Source organism: Dissoconium aciculare (genome assembly GCF_010015565.1).
Source record: "Dissoconium aciculare CBS 342.82 unplaced genomic scaffold K489scaffold_7, whole genome shotgun sequence".
NCBI lineage: Eukaryota > Fungi > Ascomycota > Dothideomycetes > Mycosphaerellales > Dissoconiaceae > Dissoconium > Dissoconium aciculare.
Genome location: NW_022984957.1, coordinates 668,324 through 696,222, shown reverse-complemented (window position 1 = coordinate 696,222; position 27,899 = coordinate 668,324). Strand labels below are relative to the sequence as shown.

Genomic DNA, 27,899 nt, shown 5'->3' with positions numbered 1-27,899 from the left:
GGCGTGCGTGAGGCAGTGACTCGCTGATCGTGCATCGATCTTGCTAGTGCTTATGTTTACATCAGATGTATACTGTACTGTACGCGATGTGGTTGTGAAGTTCATTTGAATGATGGCAATTTTCAGAGGAAAGTAAGTGGTTGTCATGATTTCATAGACGAGTCATGAAGGTGTTGATCCAGGCCAGCTGAGCCTTCCTTCTCGTGACCTTCGTGTAATCCTCCCATTTTCGTCAAACATGACAGTGATGATGCTGATGTCAATGTGATGCATTTTCACATAATGGCGGCGCAGTTATGTTCGTGGCGATCTTTGCCGTATGTCGCCGCGACAAATGTCTAGGAGAGCGATGCAGCGCGGGGTTACATCTCGACGATCGTCAAGTTGTCAACGGGCAAGGCTGATCATCGATACTGGTGCCGACGAGACGATGCACTGTCCTTCGCACATGTTCACCCGGCGCAGAGTGATGGTTGATCATCTTGCGCGTGTGTACACAGGGTACAGGACAGATCGAGACACGGCACGCATATATCGATTCCAATCATTTGATAGAAATCCACCTCAACAAATACTCAACGACTACACTCACGCGGCTGTCTGCAGCGCAACATCGACATATCCAAAGGGACGCGGCAGATGGTAGATCATCAACGGTTGCGATACCGTCGAAGCAATTACTAGTAGTTCCGACTTCTTGTCCCATACTCAATCGCGGATTACACCTAATGTGCAGAATGTGGTTAGTCCAGAGTGGATCGTCTAGCCTGAGGTTTCAAAGTTCCTCCTGGTATTGGACCCTGCCCTGGTGGTATTTACTCGTGACACTTTCGTGATGCAATGCAATATCATCGCTGGACTGTGCCAGCATTTTGAACAAAATGTTTGAAATGCAAGACGAATGAGAGACCACGAGCGCAACTCATACTTGTAATCGCGCTTATCAAGATGGCAACTTCCAGCGAGGGACCTACACGTCTCAAAGCATCGCAATTATCGAAGAAGGGCGAGCGGGAACGAAAGCAACAAGCTGTATCGACACGAACGTCAGCGCCGTCTCGCCATCTCGGCCTAGAGACTCAAACGTTGCAGACAGCGCTGAGACTGGTGCTCGTATTTACAGCATGGAAGATCTTGCTTCTTGTGGTCGCATTCGCTAGCCCCGGCCCGGGATACGATACCTCGTCAGAGTTGCTACCATTCTTCGAACAACAGCAAACCTTGAAGGACTACAGAGAATCTTCCTCGACAGTGCAATGGATAGCCCATCGGCTGTCGCTTCGATTGACTAGATGGGACGCTGTCTACTTCACAGCCGCTGCTGATCGCGGACATGTCTTCGAACAGGAGTGGGCATTCAGCCCCTTTCTCGCGACTCTTAACTCGAGGTTGACTAGGTGTGCGTCCTTCCCTATCACATTTCTCAGATACCTTGCTCAAATAGATATATTTATTCCCAAAACAATGTTCATATGCTTATCATGTCTTGCTTTTGTAGTTCTCACAACTGCTCTGACTTCACGCCGGGGCCCTGATGCACTTGACAATCAACCCCCATCACTCATCACAGTGGTTGTCACCGGTGCTGTCATCTCTCATGCTGCACATCTCCTAGCGGTCGGTCTGCTCTTCGTCATATGTTACTCGACCCTGCCGACCTCGCAGACGATAGCCCGGCGAATCGCCTTCACAGCGGCGGCACTGCACATCATATCGCCCGCGGGTCTCTTCCTTTCAGCTCCTTATGGCGAGAGTCTGTACGCGGCCCTTACCTTTGCAGGGATCTGGGCGCACGCAGCGGCTTTTGATGTAGCAGATGCCCCGGATAACAGCTGCAGCAATGCGATCACTAGAGCCGATACTCCCTTCTCATTGAGGTCAGCTTCCCTGCTCCTCACAAGTAGCCTGTTCTTCGGGCTAGGCTCTCTCATTCGAGGCAACGGGCTTCTCAACGGGCTCGTCTTCCTTTGGGATATCCTCCCTTACATTTACCATCTGCCATCGATGCTCCAGCATCGTAATATACAAGGACTTTTAACGACAGCAAGCATTGGCCTTGCCGGCGCTCTTCTTGGCTTGATATATGCCGGTGGTCAACTTGAGCCTTACCTACGCCATTGCACACAAGGCAACGATCGACCTTGGTGCAGCGACTTTCCGCCAAGTATCTATACGTTCGTCCAGCGACACTATTGGAACAATGGCTTCTTGAGGTATTGGACCCTTTCCAATCTGCCGTTGTTCCTGCTCGCGATGCCTATGCTCTTAGTCATGCTCGGCAGCAGCTACATGGCGCTTTGTCGCCCGGAGGTTCTAATCGGACTCGTTCAGAATCAATCGAGTCGGGAAATTAACCCCGGCAATTACCTCAAGCCAGCGACGAGCGGCGCAGCGGCAGCGCATGACCAGCTACGTCGGCAGGGGGTGCGTTTCAGACGCGTCCTGGCAAGTCTCGCACTACCCCAGCTAGCCTTCACGCTGCTAGCATTGACCAGCTTCCATGTACAGATTGTCAATCGAGTCTCGTCCGGCTACGCATTGTGGTACACGGTCCTTGCGATTGCGCTGCAGTCGTCCGACGATGTTTCTTCAACATCGAATGCAGTGGACCCGCCAGGAGAAAATCCTAACGAGCGGAAAGCCAGAGCTACGCGAACATCACAGTCACGACAAGGTGTTCCCAAGACACAAGACAGAGCCATCCAGTCATTCTTGGCGCCGCGGACGGCTCAAAATCTCGTGAGAGGAATGGTCATGTATGCCATCATACAAGGTGGATTATATGCCAGCTTCCTGCCGCCAGCATAGAGAGCCAATCATTGGCATATGAGCGAGGAAATTGAAAAGGGGCTCGAGGCCGACAGGTTGTGATAGAGCCATCTTCCCAAGGAGGCACACGGCGGAAGACTCGATTATGGAACGCGATCTTTCGCTTTTTGGTTCCTGAACTGCACACATTCTACCTTTAAAAGTCATGCTTGCAACTCGTGAACCAGCGGATAAAACATGCTATTGCCGGGCTATCAAGAAGACTCTCGCCGAGTCCGCCCAGCGTGCAAACCACACGACTGCTTCCCATGTCAGACTAAACAAATTTCGCATCCCGTCGAATGCCTCCTTCTCCCGCACAAGCGCGCAAATTTATCCTCCGCCTCTGATTCCTCACAAACATTAAATGTAGACTCCTCGCGAGAAGATGCAAGTAGAAAACGCCCGTGTAAAAGATCGCACATGAATGCAAACAGAGAACAAGCGCAAAAGGCAAAAATCGACCAGCATGCGGACGCGCGACTCCTCACACGCCAAGGAACAAACAAGAATACACAAAAAGGGCCTGGCCCTGGATGGAATCGATGGCTGAACATATCGAGGGACATGGCGGCTCACGCGGTTGTGCCTTGCGAACATGGAGAACCAGTTCTCTGAGCCGAAATCCTTTGCCCATGTTCTCGGATTGTCTCCGGCTGCCAATTGCTCATCGTCTTATCTCATGCAGATGCGCTGTCCGATCGTCGCCGCAATCTGACCATATTCACTGCTTTTGCCGCCGAAGACGCGAGGGTGACCTATGACTTCGACGCCTCAGTGGCGTCCGCAGCAGGCGGGGCGTCCATGCTGACAGTGCTGTCCTTGCTGACAGGCCCACGAGGTGCCAGCGAGGAGGCGGATGAGCCAGCGGTGGAAGCGGCAGAAAACGCATTGACGGTCTCCAGGCAGCGCCGAGCCAGCACGACAACTTCGGCTTCGCCATCATCGGTGTCGGTAGTGTCGCCCTCGTCCTCTGACTCAATGGAGCGCTCAGAGATCTCCCGGACAACGCGCATCACGTCCTCAGCGCCAATCAGTGTAGACAGGAGCGGCCGATCATCGGATTCGAGAAGTTGAAGAAGAGTCCAGATGGCGATATGTTGGAATGTGGGATCGCCCGAGGCGAGGAAACGACTGAGGTAACCGTGAATGCCGCCTGCAGGTTGGTTCCAGGACGATAGGAACAAAGAGTAATCGCCAACTATAATGTGTTAGTCACGTTTGCCACAATACACGCTTGCCGCGGGGCACTTACCTTTACTGCTCAAATTGCCCAACGCGGCAGCGCTGTTGCCTTGAACCTCGATGCTCTCGCTCTCGGTCAAAGGAATGAGCACATCAAACACTCCGAGATCCAGAAGTTGGGGCTTGAGCTCGTCCGATAACGCCAGCACAGCGATGGCAGCAGTCATCTCCGATTGCACGCTCAGAGGCACGTTCAACACGAGCTCTTTGCATTTTTGTACAGCCCCAGCTTGCAGCACCAACTGCTTGTTTTTGTCCGACGAAGCAGCCAAATTGCGAAGTGTAGATATAGCATGACATTGAATTTCCTCGTTGTCGGTTGAGCCGAGGAGATCCACCAATGGTCTCAGGAAACCGGCGTCGATGATTGGCGATTCGTTCATGGGGTGGATGCTGATATTTCGTATGCAAGCGACCGCTGAGAGAATCAAGGGCAGATAGCTACTTTGCAGCAATTGCAACAAAGGTGGTAATCCGCCGGCGCGGACAATGTCGAGCTGATACTTCTCATCGCTGGCAAGATTCCTCAACGCGAGCGCAGCCTGGCATTGCACCTTGGGTGCCTGTCCCTTCATCAGCTGTACCAGGCTTTGTACTAGCCGTGGTTCAGATTGTGCTAAGCGTTTTCGGTTTGTGCTGTCCACTGCAATATTGCTGAGTGCGGTTGTGCAATAGTACTGAACGTCCGTATCCTGACTGCTCAGCAACTTGACCAGCACCGGGATTGCGCCGGCTGATACAAGCTGCTGTCGGTTGTCATCTGAGTGAGTCATGTTAAGCAAAGCTCCAGTTGCGTTGCGCTGTACCCGCATATCCGTGCTCTTTGCAAGGCGTGTAAGAGGTCCGAGAGCACCTGATCGTGCTATGCGAGCCTTGTTGTCCTCGTGAGTTGCGAGGTTTGTGATGCAGCCGACGGCGTTACATTGCACCTCTACATTGACGCTGTTCATTTGGCGAATAAGTGGTTGCAATCCTCCGAGAGAGACGATGAGGGTTTTGTTTTGGCCTAGAGATGGTAAGCCAACAAGCATGCGCATGGTTATAGGCAAGACGAACCATCTACAGCGAGGTTTCCTAGCGCAGCTGAAGCGGCGCGCTGTACCTCAATATCTGTACTCTCCAGAAGAAAGAGAATGGGCTCAAGTGTGTCCCGATCGACCGGCCGAACATCTGTGTGCGACTCAGATTAGACAATATACCGCAATCTGCTGGCGTGATCGGTATCCTACCTCTTTCTGTGATCTCCGCAAAGGTCAAACTGGCGCTCCTCTGAAGGTCAATGTTCTGGCTGTATACGAGCGTTGAAAGCGCCGCCAATGGCTCGCCGGAAAAGAAGTCCGTCTCGGCTCTCTAAAAGCGTGGCGATCAGTCGAACGAACTCGTCACCCAGGTAGGAAGTGAAAAGAGCAGTGAAGAGGAAGACCGGACGTACGTTTTCGAGGTAATTCAAGAGGTCAGCGACTGCCTCTCTTTCCGAGTCGCGCAGCACATTGTCGTAGTCGACCTTGTTTCGTCCTGTAGTCGGGTCAGCATCTCATGTTTTGACAGAGAGGCGGGATCATAGTCCTCTCAATCTATGGAGAGGGCGACGGGAGCATGCAGTGCCATGCAGGCAGGTCTGCATCGCGTCGGCGTCAGTACTTACCACCGCAACAGCTGCCGAAGAGGCTGCGACAGAGGCTCGCCATGATTGTATCGCCCTGCTCCGAGCGGCCGAAGGGGCCCTCCTGGCGAGTGAATAATTCTCTCTCTCGCAGCGAACGAGCCCGGCGTTCGAGGGAGGACGTGTAGAGTACGATGTCGTGAGAGGCGGACGGGGTGAAGCCGTAGTAGTGTGGAGAATGATCGAGTGACGGAAGCTGGTGTAAGTGGTTATGGAGGAGCCCGATTGGGTATAGGCTTCTGGTTCGCCGTCATGTGCGAAAGTTAAGGTTGAAGGCGGACGGCAATAGCGCGCGACGACTGCAGTGAAGTAGCTGTATCTATCGTGTTGCTCTCGCACTTCCTTCTTTAATGATCGTTCCTCCCTGCATGGGCTGCGGACTACAATCTTGAACTATCTCAGATTGTTCGCAACGCCATCTGCAGGTGGACATTGTTTGGTCGCTCTGTGTGTTGCGCCTGCCGTCTCTCTGCGCTCGTTGCCCCGGCGCGGGTAGCCAACGACATCCTGGGCGGAGGAGTCTTCCGTAGCTAGGCTGACCATATCACCATCGGATTTGGGCACGCAGCAATCTATCGCCGCTCCCTGCCCGTGTGGTCCGCCTTTGCCGCAGAACCGGTTGACGATGAACCAGCGGGACTGCTTTGCTATTTTTCGCTGTGATTATTATAGCGTCCATCTTTCCACTGTACTTCCTGGGTGGCGCCTGGTGTTGGCGGTCGAACTCGAGCCAATGAAAAGCGCACATCGTTCCGGACGATGTGCAAAGGGATAATGCCTGCAGGCTGAGCATACTGACTGCCCAGGTGTCTTGCCAAGTTGCCTACCGTATGGGCCAGAGAAACGCCTAGGTCTTGTTCAAGCATTTTACACCCAGGGTTAATGTTCTTAGAGCGAGCCTCCAAACGTACCCTCGTGATCATGATAATCGTATTCAGGAAAGATTGCCCTGCTGGACGTCGCCCCAAGGGCCCAGAGCCGTGACAGGACCTCTTCTTAGCTCGCTCGATCTCTACGGCTCGTGGCCGAGTTCTGCACGGGATTACGCAATTCCGATTTCACACAGAACATGTCACACTGTAAGCTCAGTTTTATGCTTGCTGCGGGTCGCTACTGAAGCATGGCAATTGGAACACGAGAAGAAGGTCTGCAAGACGGAATTTGAAGTACAAGGAGATTTAGCTGTGGCTCAGGAACATTCCTCCATACCCTGGTATGCACGTTGATGTACAAGGGTTGTCTTGCCAGCAGCGCACGATCCTGTTTCCGAGCCAGACTTGGATTGCAGCCGTGCCGTATTGCAGTCGAGTCTGTCGTGACATATCGATATGGCATAGAGCATCTTGAGTGGCTCCGATCGATTTGTACCAGCAGAACTGACGCAAGGAAGGCGCACGTTTGGGATGCTATTTGGTTGGATCTCTCATAGACATATAAACAGCTCATGGCTACAAAGTCCATGTTCGAAGCTCTGATTCCCGAGATGTTTTGCCGTGGCAGAGATATCCTTGCAGCATCTCACGTTGCAGCGATTTGTATGTGATAATGTGCCTTTCCGCCGCTGCCCAGAAAAGTTGCTGTCCGCATCTAGGCACACGAAAGAGCTGTGCTCCTCATTGGCATGTTCTACTACATACTGTAAATGTCGGCTCGCAGTATGGTCTTAGTAGGAGTTCCTGTGACGAGTCTTGCACTCAAAAACGCGCCTGGCTGTAATTGGCTTACATACGCGCTGATCGTCCAGAAGTCAACGGTGTCATATCAATCGAAGCGAGCATGCTTCGTTGCTTCTTGCGCTGCGGCTTCGGAGGCTGGTCATACGTTGCGGTATTTAGATACTGATTGCGGGATGTCGACCATATTTTTATGTGATAATTGTTACATATCTCAACAGCTAGAGGAACGCCAAGACAATGGGTTATCAGAAGAAACGAGAATTCCATGGCAAAAGAGTGATATTCGCGCAATGCTAGTGAATCTGAAGCATCTGACTGTGTCTTGGCGTGGGACGATGGTGGGCTTGCGCCTGCGTATCGTATCTTCACAGCAAGCGCTCGTGATGCTCCAATTCGTCACCTTACCCCGAATCTGGCACGAAGCAGAGCTTGATGAGGGCCCATATTGGGGCCATGTTATACGAGTGTTTAGAGCGATCTTGATAAAATATACACACATCAAATGGGCAACCGGGCTTGTACCTTTGGCTTGTCAGATCGTCCGTCACCTGCTGACCATGTCTGCCCTCGAAGCGGGGAATATACTGTCGAATGCACTGGTGCGCTGATGGAGGGTCACCGAACATGCGGCTAACACTCTGGGTGGATCTGATGATGCATGGCCTTCCTCACAAGCTCATATGGTGTATCTGTACTTGGAGCTTCGTCACGGACAAAGCAGCGTGGAGTATTGCGCTGGAGAGAGAGGGAGTTGTAGGATTGGCAGGCTCCTCTCGGACTCCACACGAGGCCCGCTGTGTGGAAGGATCCCTTGGTCCAATCTCTTCATCAAGGCCGCCATGTCAAGCATGGCAAACGTGTTTTACAGACGATCGTGTCGAACAGTAAGTCGGTCGGCCGTCTGAACTTGCTTCACGCATATACTTTTTTGGCGGAATGACGATCTACAGCGATATGCAAGATACAGTAGATATACATTAAACACTTTGGATCCCTGTCCAGCGTAGGCTATAGAACAAGCTTCGGACCAAAACCCATGGTAATTTTATGCAAGCTTGTGACAATCGCGTCAGCGTGCAGGCAATAGCTGCTTGTAAATACTTCTGGAGGCAATCCAGTCCTGCACCGAACCGGCAGACGAAGCGAAGATTTAATCTGCGCCCTCATTGCCGTTGCTGGTCGCGCGGGAGGACGCACAAGCAACGTGCGGTTGATACGGGCCCAAACACAGATAGAAAACGACGGTGCGCTCGAGTGCAGTAGCAGACGCAAGAGATGCAGGCTTCAACCCATGAAATGGGGAGTTGCCGATGGAACGCCGGCAGTGAAGACTCCGTCGGCCATGTGCTCGGGCCGTGCGTGGGGAAAAGCAAGTTTGGGGTGGCGCGCAATTACGATCTCGAGATTGCAGACAGGACATGCGCGCGACTTTTGAAAATGTCCGTTCGCGGAGGTTCATCGAAGAGGTGTCTGAATTCAAAGCATGAGACACCAGCAATCTCAAGCATCAAAAATGAAGGGAGTATGCCGACGAAGGGGTCGTTGGTCAAAGCCCTGGAGCACTTGAATACTGTACTAGGGTCGGAGCTCTGGCCTGATCGTCGCCTCTGCACAACCTTCTATTTGATGACAAGCAGACATTGTAGATAACGCAACAACAGACAAAGATGCGCCCCCCTTCCCAAAGTCGACACTCCTCCATGATGCTTATCATATGTGCTCCGCCTATACCACTGTAGCTCGCTCGGTACAGTGATGTCTCCATCAGGGTAGAAGGGCAAGTGCGCGGCACCGAGATATGCACGATGACCGTGTGGAAGCATATCCGCCTTGGCAATTGATGCACGTGTTTAGATTCTTGAGCCTTGACCTTCGCACACGCGGACGATGAGAAGGAAGAAAGATTGGATGTCGCAAACTTCCATCAGATATCTAACGACAAAGCCTTAGTATGTATGCGTTGATGCAATGTGTACCATATCATCGATCGGAAGTGAGGATCCGTAGAACCGGGCACTTCATAGGAAGCGTGTGATAGTTCAAAGCATGGTCGATCATCATCGCCAACGGCTTTTGGGCAGCATCGTTGCGAACAGTTATGACCCTCATCTCAATCTCAACGGACGTGAGACTGTGCCAGAATTTTGCTTTTCAGACTCCAACCTTGCCTGTAGAAGAGGCTGTATCGGGCAAGGCGGCAATGGTGACATTTCAACCTCCCTGGATGTCAAATGATGACTGACGACCTGCTTACAACTGCTCCTTGCGCGATAGTGCTACCATATCGGAGCCGAGCAACGAGTATGGCGATTCGACGACAAGATGAGATCTTTTGAGTCGCTGGACATGGACATATGGCGGGCTGCGCGCCATGCATAAGCCCTGGAGGTCAAGGTTTGATTTTTTGAAATCCTCGGGCTCGGGCTGTGTTCGCGAAATGCCCGTGCTTACGACGAAGGTACAGCGCGGATTACGACCACCATATCTGCTTAAAATGAATCATTATGACTGAGGTCTCATGCTTGTTGTCCTTTGTAAAATAAGCTCGAAACACAATAGCATGAGGATGAGGTGATAATGAATGATCATCGTTCGGACTCATTTTCATCGCAGAACGAAACTGTCTGTTCTTTGCTTTGTCCCATCAGTCCGTCGCGTGAAGGTCTGATCAAGGTTGCTCATGCGAATAACTACCTACTAGGTAGGTAGTTGAGCTTGTGAATACCTAGGTAGTGATAATTCCCGAGTGCTTCTTCCGTGCCAGCAAGGTCCCATTCGCTTGTTAAAAATATGGGAGCGGAGCAGCTTAGACTGGCCACCCTGTTTGCTGCCTTGCAGGCAGTGAACCAGACATTGTGCAATCTAGTTAGATCTACGCCGCATATGACCCCATCGGTCCCAAGAACAAGGACGATGAGATGAGCTTCTGAGCACTACATTTATTGCCGCAACCAACCGGCTGGCATGACAGGACATAGCTCTGACACTGGTGAGAGCGCAGGCGAGGTGACGAATCGTGACTCTGAAGTGGTGTTTCCACGGGTATGTGAGTGCGCATATTCCGAAGTGCATTTGTTACTCTGCAAATGAAGTGCATATGAATCTCTGCAAACCCACGCCCCATGCAATGCGGATTCTTCACACACCTGCATCTACAGATCCCACCCAACTGTAAGTTTTGTCATCCTTGTTATTAGTGGCCGTTCTCGACTTATCAGAGGCACACACGACTGCAGGTGTGGTGCACGACAACAACAAAAAGGAAGGGGTGCATGCGAGAGAGATAGAGAGAGGGCAAGCTGTGTAGGCACCCGAGCAAGAAAGACAGCTCTGCAAGGTCGTTCCCACCCCGGCCCGCATCGAGGCTGTGCTGTCTTGGCTTTTCACCATCATGCTTGGCCCAGACCCCCAACCGACCCCGGCTGACCATCGCCCTTCCTTCCCGCGAACTGCAGCTGGCTGTACCTCCCTGCACCTCTGCACCTTACCGTTTCCCTTGACAAAGCGCGCCAGCACAGCACCAGTACCAGTACCCGCATCAGCATCAGCATCAGCACCAACAGCGGCAACCGCATCACCTCCACCACACTTCCAGACAGGGGAGCCCAAAAACTTACCCCCTCGTGTGCCGGATTCATCATCTCAAATCATCGTCATTGTCCCAAATACTTAGATTCCCGGAACGCTTCTCTCCATCATCCCAAGGTCGCCATCATCATCGTCGTCTGGTCACAGCCATTTTCACTCGCCTACTGTCCGCATCTTTGGAATTATTCTATCACTATCGGACTTCTCGCCGTCGCAACGTTCTCCTTCCTCTGGTCCAACGAGTGACGTCCGCTTCGCCGGAACGCAAGGTTCCAGGCCTTCCCCACTCACCGTCCATGATCGCCCAAAGCTGTTCTTGCTGCTTATCCAGTCCTATCGGCCTCCCGCTTCGCGAGCAATAACCCTTGTCTCCGGGGTACAACTCCCTCTTTTTGACTCATGGCAACATACGCTCTCCAAAAACAATTCAAAGGCTTACGAGCGGATACCGGCCGTCGCAAAGGTCGAGATCCCTGGGCTACCGGATTTGAAGATGACAGTGACGACAATCGTCGCCGAACCAAGACCAAGACCGTCAAGCCGCTGCCCGTGACCAAGCCAAGTCCCATCTCGCCTCCAAGCAAAAGCGTCGCGTCATCTGTCGCCAAAGTTGATTCATTGCGCGATAGCGAAGACGAATTTCTCGATCGCCCTGCGCATTTGAAGAATCGGCCTGATCGCTTTCCAAGTCCTGCGCCGTACAAACTTGCCCAGTCTCGTGTAAGTCTTGGCGCAGGCCGGAGAGGTTCTGGTGAGGCCGCACTTGCCGCTGCACGACCACCGAGAGAGGCCGTCGCTCTTGCCGCCGGTCCATTGGCGTACCTTGACGATAGCGAAGACGAACAAGTATTGCCACGGTCGCGACGTCTCCGCCGTCCGAGCCCGCCGCCGCGTCGCCGATCCGACTCTCCGGCATCGCCTGATCGGTCCAACACGCCGAGAGGAGATCGTCGCACCGCGAGGGAGCCTGTCGCACCTCCACGACACACTGTCGCATCACCTTTCGCCGGCACGGTAAGTTGTTTCATCGATCACATATGCTTCCATCTCGAAGCGAGATGCCACTGTCCAGGGTGTCAAGAAGCATGACTGCAAGAACTGACATTGATGCACAGAAATATCTCCAGGACAGTGACAGTGAAGGCGACGAGCAGCAGAGCGCACAGCGCCAAGGCAGTACCGATAGCAACGACTCCACCGAACCCGCTGCTACAACCCCGACCGAATCCGAAGATACGAGCAGTAACCATCTGGAAGTAAAGGATGCCCCAAAGCGAAAGAAATCAGGAGGCTCGGGCGTCTCTTGGCGAACCATCTCAGCTGGACGCTCTGAGCAGCGGACCGCCGAGATCGAAGCCCTTCGAGCCAATCTCCAGAAGCGTGGAAGGCTCATCAGCTTCAGCTCCCATGCCGTCACCGATGAGGGCAACCGAGTCCCTCTCATGCCTTCCTACGAGCGACCTCGGCTCAGTGCCCGAGGGCGTGCCGATAACCGGGGCAAGTCGCCTCCGCGTCGGATCCACGATACCCGACCGAGCGCCGATGAAGAGCTGCCCAACCAGGGACCCGTCATCACCCATGAACACCATGACAACTACACCACCAAGGCTTTCCCTGGTATGACCAACGTGGAGATTCGAGTGCAAACCACGTGTCATTGACATATTCTGTAGCAGAATCTGCAGGACAAGACTCTGTCGCAGACACAGCTCATGTCAGAGACCCCCCAAGCGCTGGACATCGGCTCGGCGCAGTTCCCGACATTCGCATCGAGGACACTGCCCAAACTTGACACCGAAGCCACACGACCGACGTCACTCATCGGCATGATGCATAATCAGTCCATCGCCGACAGGTCAAGATCTCTGACTTCAATAGCGCCCGAGGCGGCCCTTGCAGAACCAACCTCATCGCCAGTCGCTTCTCCAGTGACGGATGACTCTCGGGACCCTCTGAGTAGGACCTCCAGTGCTCGATCGCTGTGGAACACGTCGTTCCGCTCCACTCGAGTACCAGCCCGGCGGCAAAATTCAAGGCGATCAACATCTGGCGCGAACTCGATGAGTCCCGCACAAGCGTTTTTGGCATCGTATGCGGCGAAGACAGACATGCAGGCAGATGAGTCTGCGAAACCCGACGACAAAGGCCAGACGTTCGGTTTGGAGAATGAGTACATCATTGGGAGAGTGATCAGCCACGGCGGCTTTGGAGTGGTGAAAGAAGTTCAAAATACTCAAGCTCACAACAAAGGCACTGCCAAGGCGGTCAAAATCGTTCGCAAGACAGTTCCAGGCGCGAAAGATGTTGACAATGAGAAGATCCAGTTAGAGGTCGAACATGAGGTGTCCGTGTGGCGCCACCTCAAACATCGCCACATTCTCAGTTTGCACGCCGTGTACGAGACGGATTTTGCGACCTTTTGCGTCATGGACCTGAATGTCGGCGGCACTCTTTTTGACGCGGTGCGCAGATCGCGATCGGCTGCTGATGTCAACGATGGCCGCAAAGGATTGCCGCCACACCTGAGCCAAAGCTACGCCTTTCAGCTTGCATGCGCGCTCCGATACCTCCACGAAGACATCCGCGTCTGCCACCGAGACGTGAAACTTGAAAACTGCCTCATCGACATGACGGGTCCAGATGTGGAAACCACTGGTGGACTGCTGCGACTTTGTGATTTCGGGCTTGCCGATTTTCTACACAGCTCGCAGAGCATGACCTCCTCTATGACCTTGAGCAACACTATGAGTACGATCGTGGAATCTCAAGTATCCGGCGAGCCATTTTCGGAACGGCTTTCGCTAACAACTCAACTCCCTGTATTGACCACCACGCCCACAATCTCCTCTTCTGTGATTATCGGCACTCTAGAATACGCGTCCCCGCGCGGACTTGTTGCGCATCGCAAGCTCTACGAGACTGCCGGAGACATCTGGGCCTTTGGAGTCGTGGTCTATGCTCTCTGTGTTGGCGAGCTACCTTTCCGCCATCCGATCCCGAGCAAAGTCGCTGGACTGATCCTTCGCGCAGAATGGGACGATTCTGCATTGAGACAGGCTGCGCCAGATGGTGACGAAGTGGCCATCGACCTCGTTCACGGATGCCTCGAGAAGGACATCGATTTGAGATTGACGATTAGGGATGTTCTTGGAAGTCCGTGGTTTGATGGGTTTGAAGAAGGGGGTGGGGACGAAGAACATGAGGTGCGGATGGCGGGTTGGGGAAATTGAAGGGCATCCCGACCGATGCGAAAACCTCGTTATCTGGTTTATTTCTCACTCCACTCTTGAGGGAGGAACCTATTGTTCTTGGTGCGGTCTTTATCTCTACCTCGTTGCGGCGAGCTGCGTGGCTACGCTGCTCGTGTATGAGCTCGTTCACAAAATTGATCAAAACATTTCCAGACCATCTTGTGCCGTTTCAATTGACGGACTGTGATAATGTTGGAAAATTCGTCGGCCAGGATATGGAACTCGTAGCAACTTCTCGTACTTTTGAAGCTAGACTCAGAACTTCACACATAGAATACCATTAAATTGATATCCAACATACATCAAGTTTTCCATATACCTTTTCACAACCGAGTGTTTATGCTTCAGATCGCTGCTCAACTTCGTTTCTCTCAGCGCACATGACCATCTCATTCATTCAATCCATGATATCATAATTTGTATATTTACAAGTTCCACAACGACCATCCTTCACGTGAGTAATCTCGTCTTTCCTTCCTGATTAGGCGGTTCAATCCCGGAGCCCTTGAGCTCGCCCTCACTCTTACTTACCGCCCATCCGGAGCATCGTTGTCGCTCTACCAACTCTCGGCATCTCGCTTAGACTCCTGGACTCATTCTCGGCCGCTGAGCAACTTTGCTGTAGCAACGTCGAGACGACGAAGATTTCTTCGGGTGTTGTGATGTTGTGGCTCTCAGGCGCAAGTGGCATAGGGAGAGGGATCCGATGCAAATAGGACGACGAGCAGGAATTTTCCTGTACCTCTTCTTCTTCTTCTCCTGCTGATGCTGCTGCTGCTACGACCCTTGCTTTCCTCTTGATGTGGTGGCTTTGTTCGTTTGCTCGAGCGTCCGTGCTGAGCTGAAAATGGACGTCGAGATGCTTTCGTGCAAAAGATTTGCATGACCCCTGGGCGACCTTCTCATGCCTCCCGGAACGTTATCCTGCGCAGGTCAGACCTCATTCCCTCGCCCATCGCGCGACGAGGACGAAGGGCGGGAATGCCTTGATCAGGCCAGGTCTGGGACTTGCCGTGTCGGACTCCTGGTGGTGAGACTTTTATTTGTGTTGTTCTTCCATATCCCGCTCTCGATCAGGGTAGTTCCTTGGGACTTGCACAGTATTTGGACGGCAACTCGCTCCACATCGGGTAATGCTTCGAAGGCAGTTCTGTCAGACCATTCGTCGGCAATTCCATTCGTCCTTCTGACGGTAGTTCGACTGTCTGGAAAGCAAAACCGAATGCGGCGGCTGTCTGCCAGTCCATTTTGTCTGCTTCAATCGGATAGGGCGGCGATATGATTGGTCGGCGGGTCATTTGTTGATGTTGCCGAGATTTCATGATCAGCCAGGCAGCTACTGCGATGGCGAACACAGCGACGAATGCGGCGCCGATTCCAATGCCCGCTTTTGCGCCGAGTGAGAGATCTGAAGACTGTGCTGGGTTGGCATACGTTGCCGATCCGCCAGATGCATCTGACTCGCCAGACGGAGCCAATCTGACGCTGGTCACAGTATATGCGCCAGACGGCGGCGGTGTGCTGGAGATTATCGATGTACTGGCAGACGAAGTTGTGGGTGTAGTTGATGTGCTTGATGGGGCCATCTGTGTTTTCGTGCTTGTCGTCATCGTTACGGGAAACAACGACGTGGTAAAATATCTAATTCCGGAAAGGAAGTCTGCTGGTCCATCATCGAAGATCTGGCTTGGGTCATCGCAGCATGAGATCCCAGCGAAGTTATCCCTGAAGATGTATCCTATGCTGAAGTCGACATCGGGAAAGCAGCAGTACGTGGTCTGAGAGCAAGCCTGTACCAAGCGACTTTTATTATACGGTTTGCCGGCTGCGGTTGGACATTAGGTCAGACATTTGGTTCGAAACTTGCTTCGATTGAAACGCAGAAAGCTTTCAAGGGAGTCGTTGAGACTCACTTTTAGGATCGATCGTGCAGCGTTGCGCGCAGTTCGGCGACTTCCATGTGGGGTCGGAACAGGCGTTCCTCCAAAGAAAATTCGTATCTTTCAATCCATTGTATTTGCAGAAGCCATTGGTGGTGCAGGTATCGTTGACATTGCAGCAGGCAGAGAAGCCATCCGACGAACCTCCGTTGCAAGCTACATAGTCAGCTCTGGGTGCGCTGTCGGGTGTGCCATCGGGCCAGTAGCACTGCGCATTCACAGTCCTGAAGAGCAGCGAAGTGAGCAGTGAGAGTTGAAAACCTAGAGAAACGTAGACGAAGAAAAGGTTCATTGCGAAAAGTCGATATGACACAAGATCAGCGGCGGGCAGTCTCCGACTTTGTATGCCCCAGAGCCCATGTTTGCATCTTGATATGTAGACTTGTGCTCAAGTGGTAGCGCCCTCCCGCCTACACTATCAAGGGACGCGCTTGCTCCGAGTAAGCTGGCCCTGCGCGCGCATCGAGCAGCTGTGTGATTGAACGACAGGGATTGCCATCATCGTGTTTCATATTACCATTTGTATCAATTGTACATAGAATGATGTCCAGGCGTCCTGGTGTGAGAAGATACTATTGGCACAACGCGACTGCAAGATGGACTAACCAGACGCTAAGCTTGAGCTAGTGGCACTCAATGTCGGAGAGGCCAATCATGTGCACGTAAGGGAGCGCTCAGGGCGCTCTCGCGCTGGAGCCATCCTGACCTTACCCAGCGGCTATTCTGCGCTCATGATGATAATGGAAACGCTGGACGATACACATGCCAAGCAGTCCACTCCTCAGCTGGGTAAGATTCGGAGATCGCGAAAATTCGACATCAACAACATGAAACACATCCTGCGCACTCGCGCTGCGAGAACTGCTCGCGCCATTGAATTGGTCCTCGCCAAAGCTGCAAACTTGACAGGTTCCGGCCAATGAACGTATTGTTCAGGCGAGAACCACATCGTCAGGCTGAGAGCGTTAGCCAGTCTGGAAGAAGCAGTCAGGAGCCTCACAGACAAGATAGAATCCGATCTCTTCAGAGCAGTACGTTCCTTAATCCGGGTATGATCCGTAGATGGCCTTCAACGCACCAGTGCATCGCAATCGCGAAGGTATGGCCATGCCGACATGTGTGCCAAAGCACTGCGAAACTACTGTTCGAAGCCCCTCTCCTCCACTGTACCAAGAATGCAGATGATTGTAGTGAATCTTTCCCAAGAAATCTTCTGGCCACTACAAACGTTTTCCTACCATCGAGCCCGCCATCGTCATGTGGCATCTCCAAACACTGGTGTGAAAAACACATCTTAAAGCAAATCGCACGAACCGCCCTTCGAGCGGATGTGAAATAATGTCCCCGATGTTTGCGTACGGCTACTACTGTCGACCTGTACATGAGGAGAGGGGGTGATGATGTTTAGGTGATGATGTATAAGCATAATTACTGTACGAAATTGCGATCGATAAGAAAAGTACAAAATGGGGTGTCTTCTAATAAAAAAGCATCGCATCCGTCTTTTCACGTGTCTGCACGCGGACCAGGCTCCGTTCCATTCCCGGAGTGGAATCCGTATGCTGGCAACCCTGTCCCTTTCCCTAACCGATCCCGATCCTGTCCCGATCCCATATTCCATGCCCAGTGTTCTTTAAACATATGATTGCGCCGAAAATCCCAAGGAAGAAAGCCTCCCATCTTCAAGCCCACTTTCCGAGCAACGCCATGAGCGCAGCGCCGAGGAAGAGCGAGACGAGCATGAACGCCAACTGCTTGTCGTCGTCCGTGCGGTCTGGGTTGAAGAGAAAGTCGCGGGCCAAGAGCTCGACGAAGCCAGTGTAGAGTAGGATACCGGCCGAGGTGGAGTCGAGGACGCCGGAGACGATCTGCGCGGTGAAGGAGCCCGAGTCGTAGACGGTGGCGAGGCCGACACCAATGGCGATGGCGATGGGCGTGGTGAGACCGTAGGCTGCGCAGAGGACATAGGGCATCCAGCGAAGGCGGTGAGGGAAGGAGATGGCGGACAATCGGGCGCCGATACCGAGACCTTCGAAGGACTGGTGGAAGACGATAACGACGTAAAGAGTTGAGAATTCCTCACCAGCGGAACCGAGGGTCAGACCGATGATGACACTGTGGAAGATGACACCAAATTCGAGGATGAGGAAAGCAGCGATCTGTTGGCGGAAAGAGCGCTCGGCGAGCGATTCGCTGTCGCCCTGCTTCAGGCTTGCGTCTGATGATTCATCGGCGACTTGGGCACTCTTGGGTTCAGCGTCTTGGTCTCCCGAGTGCAGATGTTGGTGAGTGCTCTTGCGTCGTTGACCCTCGTAGTATGCCAGGGCGGCGTCCACATGGCCCACCCGCTTCTGGGTACCGTCGGTGCCGACCGCGACCACTTCGCTGTGGCCATGCTTTAGGCCATACTTCTTCTCGACGTAACGCTCCGCGGCGAAGTCCATGAGGAAGATGAACATGGATGAGGTTAAAGCAATGGCCGGGACCCATGAGTACGAATTCCAGCCGGCGGTCATACCAACGCAGGTGTTGGGACCGATTGCGCTGTAAGCAGGGTCGAGGAGACTGCGAAGAAGCATGAAGGTTAGCTCCGCGTCGAACATACCATGTCGCTGCTGCTGATGTTGCCGTAGATCATAGAGCGGCTAGGCGAAGGTACTTACTGGATGAAGGCAGTAGCAATGATGACACCGGCACCGAAGTAACGCGCGAATAGATAGACATAGAGCGGAATCTTGACCTTGGTCTGCTTGGTGGCCAGGACAGGGAAGAAGGTGACGGCGGTAGAGACAACCAGAACGACGAAGATGGCGGAGATGTGAGCGCCCTGGCGGCCGTCATAGTCGTTGCCGCCCTGGTTGAGGTAGCAAACGACCTGAGCCATGAAGTCATCGTTGCCAGCGACGTCGGCCAAGTTGACGTTCTGTGCATTGTCGTCGTTGAGGAACGACATGTCCGTCGTCGGCCAGACGCTGGGATCCATTGACATGGCCATGATGGACTGCTCGATATTGAGATGCAGCTATGCGAGAGAGCTAGTGGGGAGTGATCGTCTCTGCTCTGGTTGTTTAACAGTAGCACTGCAGCAGTTGCGCACAAGGCTGAACGAGGGACGTCTGATGAAGAAGAATTCCAAGACCCAAGAAATGCAAGATTTTATAAGATGCGTCTTGGGAGGAAGCTTGTCCGGATCTTGTGTTGCTTTTCTCTCGTGGCGCGGCGGGAATGAGCGGCAAGATCGGGGCCGAGAAGGAGAATGGGAGGTGGAAGTATGCGCGAGGGAGAGGATTGGTGTATGAGGTTGTGTTTTGAGAGGAAGAGCGAGAAAATGACCACGATGGACACCAAGCGATGTGGCGCGACTGAGATGAACCAGGTGTGGTGGTGTGTGTATCCGCGCAATGACACACAGTGTAGTATCTAATACCGTAAGTGAACGGTAGGATTTCAGAACTCGCCGAGTCACTTTCTTCGGTGGGTCTTCTTTCGTTCTCTCCCACGCGACACGGATGTTGGCTGCAGGGAAGGCCGACCAGTCAAAGTCTATCCCGTGGGTCTTTGGTGTCTTTTTCTCCACTAGCAGTGGTGATATTATGATTTTGGTTATAAGTCGGAGGAGACGAGGCCGAGAGCAGGTTGGAGAGGAAAAGACTGGAGCGAATCGAAGGGTTCCAAGGTTTAGACTCCTGCCGGAACGCGAGCCCGATGCAGCACGTTTCGACCGTCCTCGTGGTGAATCTGCCCGTCGGTCGGCGTGTCCGTCTATGTTTGTGTCCGTGTGTGCGTGTGCGTGAACATGGATAGCGTGGTGGAATCACTCTTTCTCATCTGTATATTACGTGGCTTCGATGGACCATGAGCACAAAAACCATGTCGTGCTAGACATTTAGTGATCAACAGACCGAAGACTACGTGATTGAAGTGGGATCACCTCGCAGAATATTCATCATTCACCATTTGCTACAGTATGCACCCGATAGTCTATACCTTTCCGTTGTCGTGAACTTGGCGCGAAGATCCTCTCGCTGGGTATATCGATGGCTGTGCCCATGAAAATCAACTACCGTCGGTGCTTATTGCTTCACTTCACATCCTCTTTCCTTTGTCATGAATCCTCCCCATAACCACCAGTCCGTTCACGATACATCATCAACAACAACCTTGGAATGATCCATTCTTCTTCTTCCCAACCAGAAGCCCCAACTGGATGGCCCACACGGAATGGCAGAAATGTCCACCTTGATGGCACGCTTGTCCTGGCCAAGACCTGTAGAATTCCACCTTGATGGTTTTCCTTCCGGTCTGCAGTCAGCGGTCGTCATTAAATTGGAGCTCCACGCAATGGAACTAGGCGAAATCAGGCAAAGCGTCACGTCCTACACGTTCGTGCTTTCCCGTCACTGCCCGTTCCGCCCTGCAATACGATGACCCCCACTCTTTCTCTCTCTCGGCCTCACTTGCCCTATGTACATCGTCGTCGTTGTTCATGTCGTTGTTCCCGCGTGTGATATTAGGTGATGAACAAGTTCCAAGGCTGCAATGCTTGCTTCAACTCGAAGATTTGCACAGTATCTAGGTAGGTACGTATGTTACTGGAATTGTTGACCTGCAGACCGACATGCACGTCGTGGCGAGAAGGATTGCGCCCACGCACACTCGGCACGGCACGCCGCAAAGGAACATTTATCATACAATAGCACTGTGATAAATACCCGCCTTAGGAGTTAAGAAGCGGGTGTGCCGGCATGCGCTCCTACCTAGCTACTCAAGTAATCACCCCCTCGCACATCACCATTCGTCAGATTATTCACGGGTAGGATCTCGCATTGGGCCAAATTGTGGTAATCTGACCGCTTACTGTCCTGCCGCAAACACCTCGTTACATGTAAACCATGTGATAGTTTCATTATCACGTTGTGACACCAGTCGGAGTGAGAAGATGTGGTCACCAGAATGCGACACGACCTCCACGATGATGGCCAATTTATTTTGGATCGTCCATCTACATAAACGCCGGGATGTTCTTTGAGACCAGGAAGATCGCGTCTCCGCGCTGTGTCGTCAGACAGCCAGCGATATAAATTGAATAAATAGAATTGCGGCACAGTTGTTCAGCAATCTCAACCATTTCTGCTTTGGTGAAAGCATGGCGATTCCAATAGTGCACAAGGCTCACATGCACCAGGATGGCCAACCTTCGAAAGGGAGGACGTTTTTGATCTATCCATCATGCGTGATTCGACCTGAGCACAACGTCGCAAATAGCCTGCCCTCCTCGTGAGCCAGCACTTTCTGGTTCGGGGACAAAGACTTCGGCGGGCGCCCTCGATCGGCTTGATTCGTTCTCCAGATTATTTTTGGAAGGCTCGTCATTCATGATGAAAACCTATCTGCATGACACCCGCCGACTAGATGTGAGGCTGCGTTGGCAATGGTGACACTGGCGTCAACGCACCTGGCAAAATGCGCGGATTCGGAGCTTGCACGCTGCCGTTCGACCTCGTTGGATGGCCGCTAAACTGCCCGATTACAGTCCATCAGTGGGCGTTGTGCCTTCGGGTTGCTCGCGTGAGCATCATCCGCTCATTGATTGTCACCTTTCGGCTCAACCGGGATAAGACCCACGTCTCCACGTGCATAAAAAGCCTTCCCTGTGTGCGTGACGTTCGCATACCTGTGTGATGTTTATCAACGCCGTCCCGCGTGGGAGAAAACCTCACAAAGGTGGACTTGCACTCGCGTGTTCAGGGTCCACCAACCTCACCCACGGGCACGTTAAATTTCACTGCACTATGAAACAAGCAGATAAAAATAGCTCTCCTCCCGACGACATCACTTCCGGACATTGACAAAATTCGATTAATGTGAAGGGCCCTCTCAAGAGATATCACCTGTATCTCATTCGAAACATACCGCAGATACCTGATGCACTGATCGCTGCAGCACTGGTCTCGAATTGCGGTGGCAAGTCGTTGATCATGCGTTGTTCGCGTGTCGCTCGTCAGGGTATATGCGCGACTTTTCCACAAAATGCCTCATACTGTATGATCGGTCACCGCAGATGGAAGAACTCGCACTGTAACTCAAGTCCCAGGTATCTGCCAATGAAGCAGGACATTCTTCATGCCAAGTGGATATCTCGATAGCAAGATAATTACCAAAATTCATTATATCAATTTCTATCCAGCGTGCATTCTTCCCACTAGACCATTCATCTGGATCATTCCTCGACAGACATTGACACAGCCAGTAGCGAGAATCCTCGTCGAAACAAGCCATTATGGGTACAACGCTCAGAAATGCCTTACAATCACTCGCTAAACGACAACGACAGATCGCCGTAGGGATCCAGCATCTTCCATGGGAGCTTAGGATAAACGACACATTGGGAGATGCCTTTCACGAGGCCTTGACAACATCAACACTTTCCCAGGAGAGCAGTGAGTATTGCCCCCAACTCGCTCGCGAATCGTCAGAACATTGCAATTGACTCGACCCTCCAGCTATCGTCCTCCTCCGACAACTCCTCCACCACGCCCACAACGACAATGAACTCCACCTCCTAAACCCCATCCTGACCAAGCACTCCCGCCGCAACCCTCAAATCACAACTGCGGTCGCCGTCTACGCCGCCCTACACAACAAAGTCCCCGCCCTAACCCTCTGTCTACGCAACCACGGCGTGCAACTCTCCTCTCCGCTCCTCACGCTCGCCCTCGAATCCAACCCAGCACGAAGTCCTGCCCTCCTCGACCTTCTCTACGCCCTCGATTGGCAACACATGCGTTCCTCGCCCTTTTCCTTTGCTCGGCATTCTCTCTGGGCGCTCCGAACATCCGCAGCGGAAGTCAATTGGTATCTCGACCAGGGCGCGCGGTTCAACGATGCAGAGATGTTGGCTCGCGCGGTAGCGGATGAGGGCGCGCCATTTCTCCGGGCTGAGTGTGTCACGGTGGTGATTCGGAGATGTGGACCGAGGAGTTTTGTTGGAACGGGGATTATTCCGTATGCGGCGAGGAGGGGCCGTGCCGATGTTCTGCGGTTGTTGAGGAGAGAGGCGGTTTGGGAGGGGATGGAGTGGGAAGGGGAGGCAATGCGAGGTGGGTCGATCGTCAGGATGCGGTCGCCGTTATATGAGGCGGTGGAGAAGCGGCATGGGGAGGTTATGGAGCTGTTGCTGTCCTTTGGAGCGGATCCGAGGGCCAAGTCTGAGGACGAGGGTATGTCTCCGCTGGAGCTGGCGCAGGTGCGGGATGACCGAGAGATGCTGGCGCTGCTGGAGCGAAGCATGATGAGGTCTGGAAGGGAGTTCTCTGCGCGGTTTTGAAAACGAACTTTCTGCTGAACGACAACGTCGTCTTGCTTGTGACACGAGTCATCTCAATTGTGGAAAGTTGACCTTGCGCAGAAATCATCATGCGGGATACAGTGAGTTTGTGGGAGTAGTCGCCTTATGGGAAAAGCTCGCCTTGTGCAAAAGCTCGCTTCGTAGGAAAATCATCTTATTTTTGACGCAATGAAAAGTTCATGAGTTTGAGAGGGTTGTGAAAAGGACTTCATCATACAAAAGGCCCGATCAATCTCCACAAACATTAATGAGACCACTGGTCATGCCATTATGTCATTTTCTTGCTGTGACAGTTGTGACCACGCGTTCATGCGCGCTTGAAAGGTTTGCTGCATTTGCGTGCGAAATCATGGATGGCACTGCTGTCACGGCCGCGCTTAGGTAGGGGTTGGGAGGGCGGAACAGCGTCTTTCGATGGAAATTGTTCGCGTTTGTGGGGCGGCACATATTTTTCAGCAGTAGTCTGAAGCACAATAAATCAGCCAACCTTGAACAAGCCTCACGTTTTTAACAATACTTACTGTTGTTTTTTGGGCGGAGCGACATTTCCAATTCATGAGGACTAATTTCGCTTGGCTGTTTACCTTTTATCTTGATGTCTGGCGTCGCCTTGATATTCTGTCCGACAAGAGATTCCGACTGGGGCTCTTGCTTTCTATACTGCTGCGTGACGAGAGCTTTCAGTTCAGCAAGATCTGCTCGAACCGCCTTTAATTCGGCAACATCTGCTCTCATCGCGTCCCATTCGGCCTTGTCAACCACGATTGTCTCAGGTTTGATCGGAGCTAATGATGTGACCGAAGTTTTCTCCTTTGCCTTGGCCTTGTGGGCTTGAGCCAGTATCTCTGCGGCGTCAGGCTGTTCTTCGCCGGAACAGTCTTCATCTTCGTTCTTGTCTTGATCACCTGGCCAGTCTTTTTCGAACATGCGACGTGTAACTTCGATGTCCTCACGCAGGTCTGCCAAAGCCTCATCAATCTCTTCATTTTCACCAGCAGGGGTAACACGACGCATGCTCGTGCAAAGATTGTCCGCTCTGTCCAGATACGCGAACTCATCATTCCAGTCATCCAATCAGCAGGCTAGAAGTACCTGGAACCGCACCTCGAATACCTCTGGCAACTCTGGGGCTGCTAGATAGCTGTTCAAGAGCTTGATCGCGTCCTCATACATCTCTTCGTCAAACAAACCGTGAGCCTTCCTGTATCTGGCGTTCCAAGACGCCGCAATTCCACGAGAATTGTTCGGGTTATTGTCCGCCATTGCTATTTGAGGCACTTCAGGCTGCGAAAAGTATCAATAGAAGTTGTGCAGGCAAGAAGGTGTTGTGAAAGTTCGAGTCGATGATTGAATGCATCTGTCGCTTATGCAAGGCATTTGTATGGTGTGAGCGGGAGGATCACGCGCGGCTTGACGATAGAAAGACGTCACATCAATTGTGAAAAAGCTATGTTGTGACAATGATCACCTCGGGCTTGTTGAGAAGTCATCTTGTGGGAAACGGTCATTCTGTGACAATAGTCACCATGTGAACAAAGCCATCTTGTGAGAAAGGTCAACTTGATTGTGAAATGGAAATCTTGTGAAAAAAGTAATCTTGTGAGAAAGGTCATCTTGTGAGAAAGGGCAAAAGTCATCCCGCGGAAACCCCCATCAATTGTGCAAACTCTCAAGTTTGGAAAGGTCACGAACTAAACAGTAACATCTTGGTGGAATGAAACAACTTTCCTACAGGCTCGTAAATTCGTCAATACTGAGGTATCTTGCTAAACAATACCTAAAAGAGCCACCCAAGGGTGTACTGGTACAGCTTGCCCGGCCCACGTCCAGCAGCTTTGTCTTCCGCCTCCTTTCTGATCCATGCCCTTTCATCTCGATCGATAACATCTTTTCCACTCCACAAATCAGCCTCGTGTGGCTTGACACCCTTGGTCTTCTTCGCAAATTTCCATCCGAAGATCATGATCAGGTAGAGAGGGATGCCCAGGTAACCGGTAATGAAATTCTGGTAATCGAATGTATTACCCAAGAACACACCGAAGTTCTTGGTGAATGCGATGATGATGCAGAAGATCAAGGCAAAGGCTGAGCCCCAGAGTCCGAAGGGGGACACATATCGGAGGTCAGAGTCCGGCACGCCTTGGGCCCGGCGGGCACGAATGAAGTAGATGTGCGAAACGAGAATGCTGATCCAGGTGAGGAGACCGAAGATAGAGACCAGGTTCACGAAGTAGAGGAAAACGGTACGCGATCCTGACGAGACGCTCAGGAACGCGATGCAGCAGATCAGCGACGAGAGACCTAGCGCGTAGACTGGGACACCACGGCTGTTCGTCTTCGCAAAAATGGCTGGAGCATGGCCCTTGATGGCTAAGCCGTGACTACGGAGCACGTCAGCAATTACGTCATCAGCGAAGTGAGGGCGTACGCCGTAGCTTACAGAGTTCGGCTTGCAATGTAAAGGTCGGAGTTGGCGGCACTGAAAACAAAGATCAAGATACAAGCATTGAGGATTGCCGGAAGAGTCGGAATGCCTGCAATTATAATAGCAGCAACGAAGGGGCTTGCGTTCGCGTTACTCGCCTGCTTGGTGGCACTCAGGAGTTGTGGGGCGTTGTATGGGACGACCATGCCAATGAGGAGGACGGAGAAGATGTAGAAGACGAGGATACGCCAGAAAGTGAGCTTGATGGCTCGTGGGATGTTCCGGCGCGGGTTCTGGGCTTCCCCCACCGTCACTCCAACGAGCTCAGTTCCCAAGAAGGCAAAGACTGCCGTGACCATGCTTGCCCAGACGGCGAGGAATTTGCCAAGCGTTCCTGGGATTCCTTTATAACTTGCGAAGGCTCCAGGGTTTGACCAGGACTTGAAGCCTGGCGCGGAGGTCTGAGCTGGACCACCACCGCATGCCAGGATCAGGGTGAGGATGATGACACCGCAGAGCGTGAGGACCTTGACGGACGAGAGCCAAAATTCCATTTCTCCGAAATATTTGACCCCGAGGAAGTTTATGACAATTATGACCACCTGTAATCATGTTTGTTAGTCGAGAGCAAGCGCGAGAGCTGAGCAGCAGTCGTACGAGAAATATCGCAATAAAGACACCGGGATTCACGGTTTCTGCCGGCACCCAGTACGATATAACAATGGCGGCAGCAGTCAATTGATTGGGAGTCGTAATGATGTACTTGAACCAATAAGCTGAAACGCGCGTCAGTATTCTCTTATTCAAGATGAATTCTCTTTTTCTCCAACATACTGTAACCGAGAGAGAAGCCAAGCGCGGGGTCCACGTAACGAGCAGCGTAGTTGGCGAAACCACCCGCCACAGGCATCCACGTCGCCATCTCGCCGAGAGCCGCCATAACCACGTAGACCAACACTCCGACGAGACAATATGAGATCAAAATAGAGGCTGGTCCAGCCGTGGCCAGCGCGGTGCCGGTTCCGATAATGAGACCTGTGCCGATGGCGCCTCCGATGGCAATCATAGAAACTTGACGAGCAGTGAGGTCGCGGTGCAGACTTTGCCCGCTCTCCGCCGGGTCGCTAACGCGAGCAATCTCAGCATCGCCGCCATAGTTATCGTAAGGATGTTGTTGGCCAGGAGTCAGGCCCTTTTCGTTGTCGCTACTGCCGTTAGGCGAGATGCGACCCGTAACCACGGTCGGCTGCTTGCTTTTCCAGAACACCATATTGTCCCGGATGTTGGAGAATTTAGGCGAAGCTGATTTGGGGGGAGGAGTAACAGGGCCAGAGTGCAGACATGGCGGTGGTACATATACCTTATTTTCTGTTATCAATGGTCGGTAGAAGCGTCACGAGCACGAGGCCACCACGCGGCTAAGTGCGGTGAAGTCCGTCGATGTCGCGCCATGTGTCGGTGCGTGTGTGTGTGGTACCTAGATAGTGCTGTCATGGAATTGCATCCACCATGCTGTATGTTGGTCGAAAAGATCCTAGCTACACACAGGACGGCACGCAGGGAGGTTGTGAGATAGATGCTAGCCTGGGCACCTGCAGATTGTGGTTCCTCTCTCCCCACAAACAGGGCTCGGGGCACGGAGGCTAGCCGGACCAAGTGTAGTGCTCAGCTGTCGCGCCATTGCCACAATGATAAGACGGAGATGCAGCCAGCGCTTCAGAGATGCACTATCTCTTCTAGCAGTGGCATAACAAGATGAATGAGGCACAGTGAGACCCGTATCGCATCAAGTGCACGGCAGGCTTATCACGACTATGCCCATCGCGACCAAGCGACCAAGGCTTAACGACGGCGCCATGTGCAGAGTCTGGATTCTGGCCGAGTGCGACAGTCGTGCATAGAGGCGTGTCCAAGTCTGGAGCTTGAGCCGTATCTAGCTTACCGGCGAAGCTTCC

General features: G+C 52.6%; 7 protein-coding genes across 7 annotated transcripts; 1 reads left to right on the top strand and 6 right to left on the bottom strand.

Annotated features, from left to right (window-relative positions):
- Window positions 1–762: 762 nt before the first annotated feature.
- Window positions 763–6,231, bottom strand: K489DRAFT_358134 (ARM repeat-containing protein; the record flags this gene model as incomplete). The annotated part of the gene is made up of 7 exons (XM_033602575.1): window positions 5,699–6,231; window positions 5,486–5,568; window positions 5,283–5,403; window positions 5,110–5,223; window positions 4,064–5,059; window positions 3,738–4,009; window positions 763–939 (listed from the first exon to the last, which is right to left on the bottom strand). Exons 1-7 carry the CDS (start codon window positions 5,739–5,741, stop codon window positions 763–765), a joined length of 1,806 nt encoding a protein of 601 aa, XP_033459184.1. The 5' UTR covers window positions 5,742–6,231.
- A 4,829-nt stretch (window positions 6,232–11,060) lies between these two features.
- On the bottom strand, window positions 11,061–12,350 carry K489DRAFT_234055 (uncharacterized protein). The gene has a single exon (XM_033599832.1). The coding sequence runs from the start codon at window positions 12,006–12,008 to the stop codon at window positions 11,304–11,306; it is 705 nt and encodes a 234-aa protein (XP_033459183.1). The 5' UTR covers window positions 12,009–12,350; the 3' UTR covers window positions 11,061–11,303.
- Window positions 12,351–13,088: 738 nt separating this feature from the next.
- Window positions 13,089–14,210, top strand: K489DRAFT_320845 (kinase-like protein; the record flags this gene model as incomplete). Its single annotated transcript, XM_033601496.1, has 2 exons — window positions 13,089–13,728; window positions 13,852–14,210. The coding sequence occupies 2 exons, from the start codon at window positions 13,089–13,091 to the stop codon at window positions 14,208–14,210; spliced, it is 999 nt and encodes a 332-aa protein (XP_033459182.1).
- Window positions 14,211–15,304: 1,094 nt separating this feature from the next.
- K489DRAFT_371017 (uncharacterized protein) lies at window positions 15,305–16,463 on the bottom strand (the record flags this gene model as incomplete). The annotated part of the gene is made up of 2 exons (XM_033603205.1): window positions 15,305–16,056; window positions 16,145–16,463. The coding sequence occupies 2 exons, from the start codon at window positions 16,461–16,463 to the stop codon at window positions 15,305–15,307; spliced, it is 1,071 nt and encodes a 356-aa protein (XP_033459181.1).
- A 1,390-nt stretch (window positions 16,464–17,853) lies between these two features.
- Window positions 17,854–19,055, bottom strand: K489DRAFT_320734 (zinc transporter protein; the record flags this gene model as incomplete). Its single annotated transcript, XM_033601482.1, has 3 exons — window positions 17,854–18,465; window positions 18,508–18,736; window positions 18,835–19,055. 3 exons carry the CDS (start codon window positions 19,053–19,055, stop codon window positions 17,854–17,856), a joined length of 1,062 nt encoding a protein of 353 aa, XP_033459180.1.
- Window positions 19,056–23,971: 4,916 nt separating this feature from the next.
- Window positions 23,972–24,533, bottom strand: K489DRAFT_410491 (uncharacterized protein; the record flags this gene model as incomplete). The annotated part of the gene is made up of 2 exons (XM_033607713.1): window positions 23,972–23,982; window positions 24,041–24,533. 2 exons carry the CDS (start codon window positions 24,531–24,533, stop codon window positions 23,972–23,974), a joined length of 504 nt encoding a protein of 167 aa, XP_033459179.1.
- A 545-nt stretch (window positions 24,534–25,078) lies between these two features.
- On the bottom strand, window positions 25,079–27,706 carry K489DRAFT_380883 (uncharacterized protein). Its single transcript, XM_033604976.1, has 4 exons — window positions 26,779–27,706; window positions 26,602–26,720; window positions 25,960–26,546; window positions 25,079–25,900 (listed from the first exon to the last, which is right to left on the bottom strand). The coding sequence occupies exons 1-4, from the start codon at window positions 27,212–27,214 to the stop codon at window positions 25,297–25,299; spliced, it is 1,746 nt and encodes a 581-aa protein (XP_033459178.1). The 5' UTR covers window positions 27,215–27,706; the 3' UTR covers window positions 25,079–25,296.
- Between the last annotated feature and the right edge of the window lie 193 nt (window positions 27,707–27,899).

Excerpts from the sequence above, each read along its gene's own strand:
- K489DRAFT_234055 (XM_033599832.1), bottom strand. The coding sequence starts at position 12,008 with ATGAAACAACTTACCGTGCCGGCGAAAGGTGATGCGACAGTGTGTCGT.
- K489DRAFT_380883 (XM_033604976.1), bottom strand. The coding sequence starts at position 27,214 with ATGGTGTTCTGGAAAAGCAAGCAGCCGACCGTGGTTACGGGTCGCATC. Across the intron at positions 26,721-26,778 it reads TGGCTTCTCTCTCGGTTACA|CTTATTGGTTCAAGTACATC; the intron begins GTATGTTGGAGA and ends CGCGCGTTTCAG. Across the intron at positions 26,547-26,601 it reads TCTTTATTGCGATATTTCTC|GTGGTCATAATTGTCATAAA; the intron begins GTACGACTGCTG and ends ACATGATTACAG.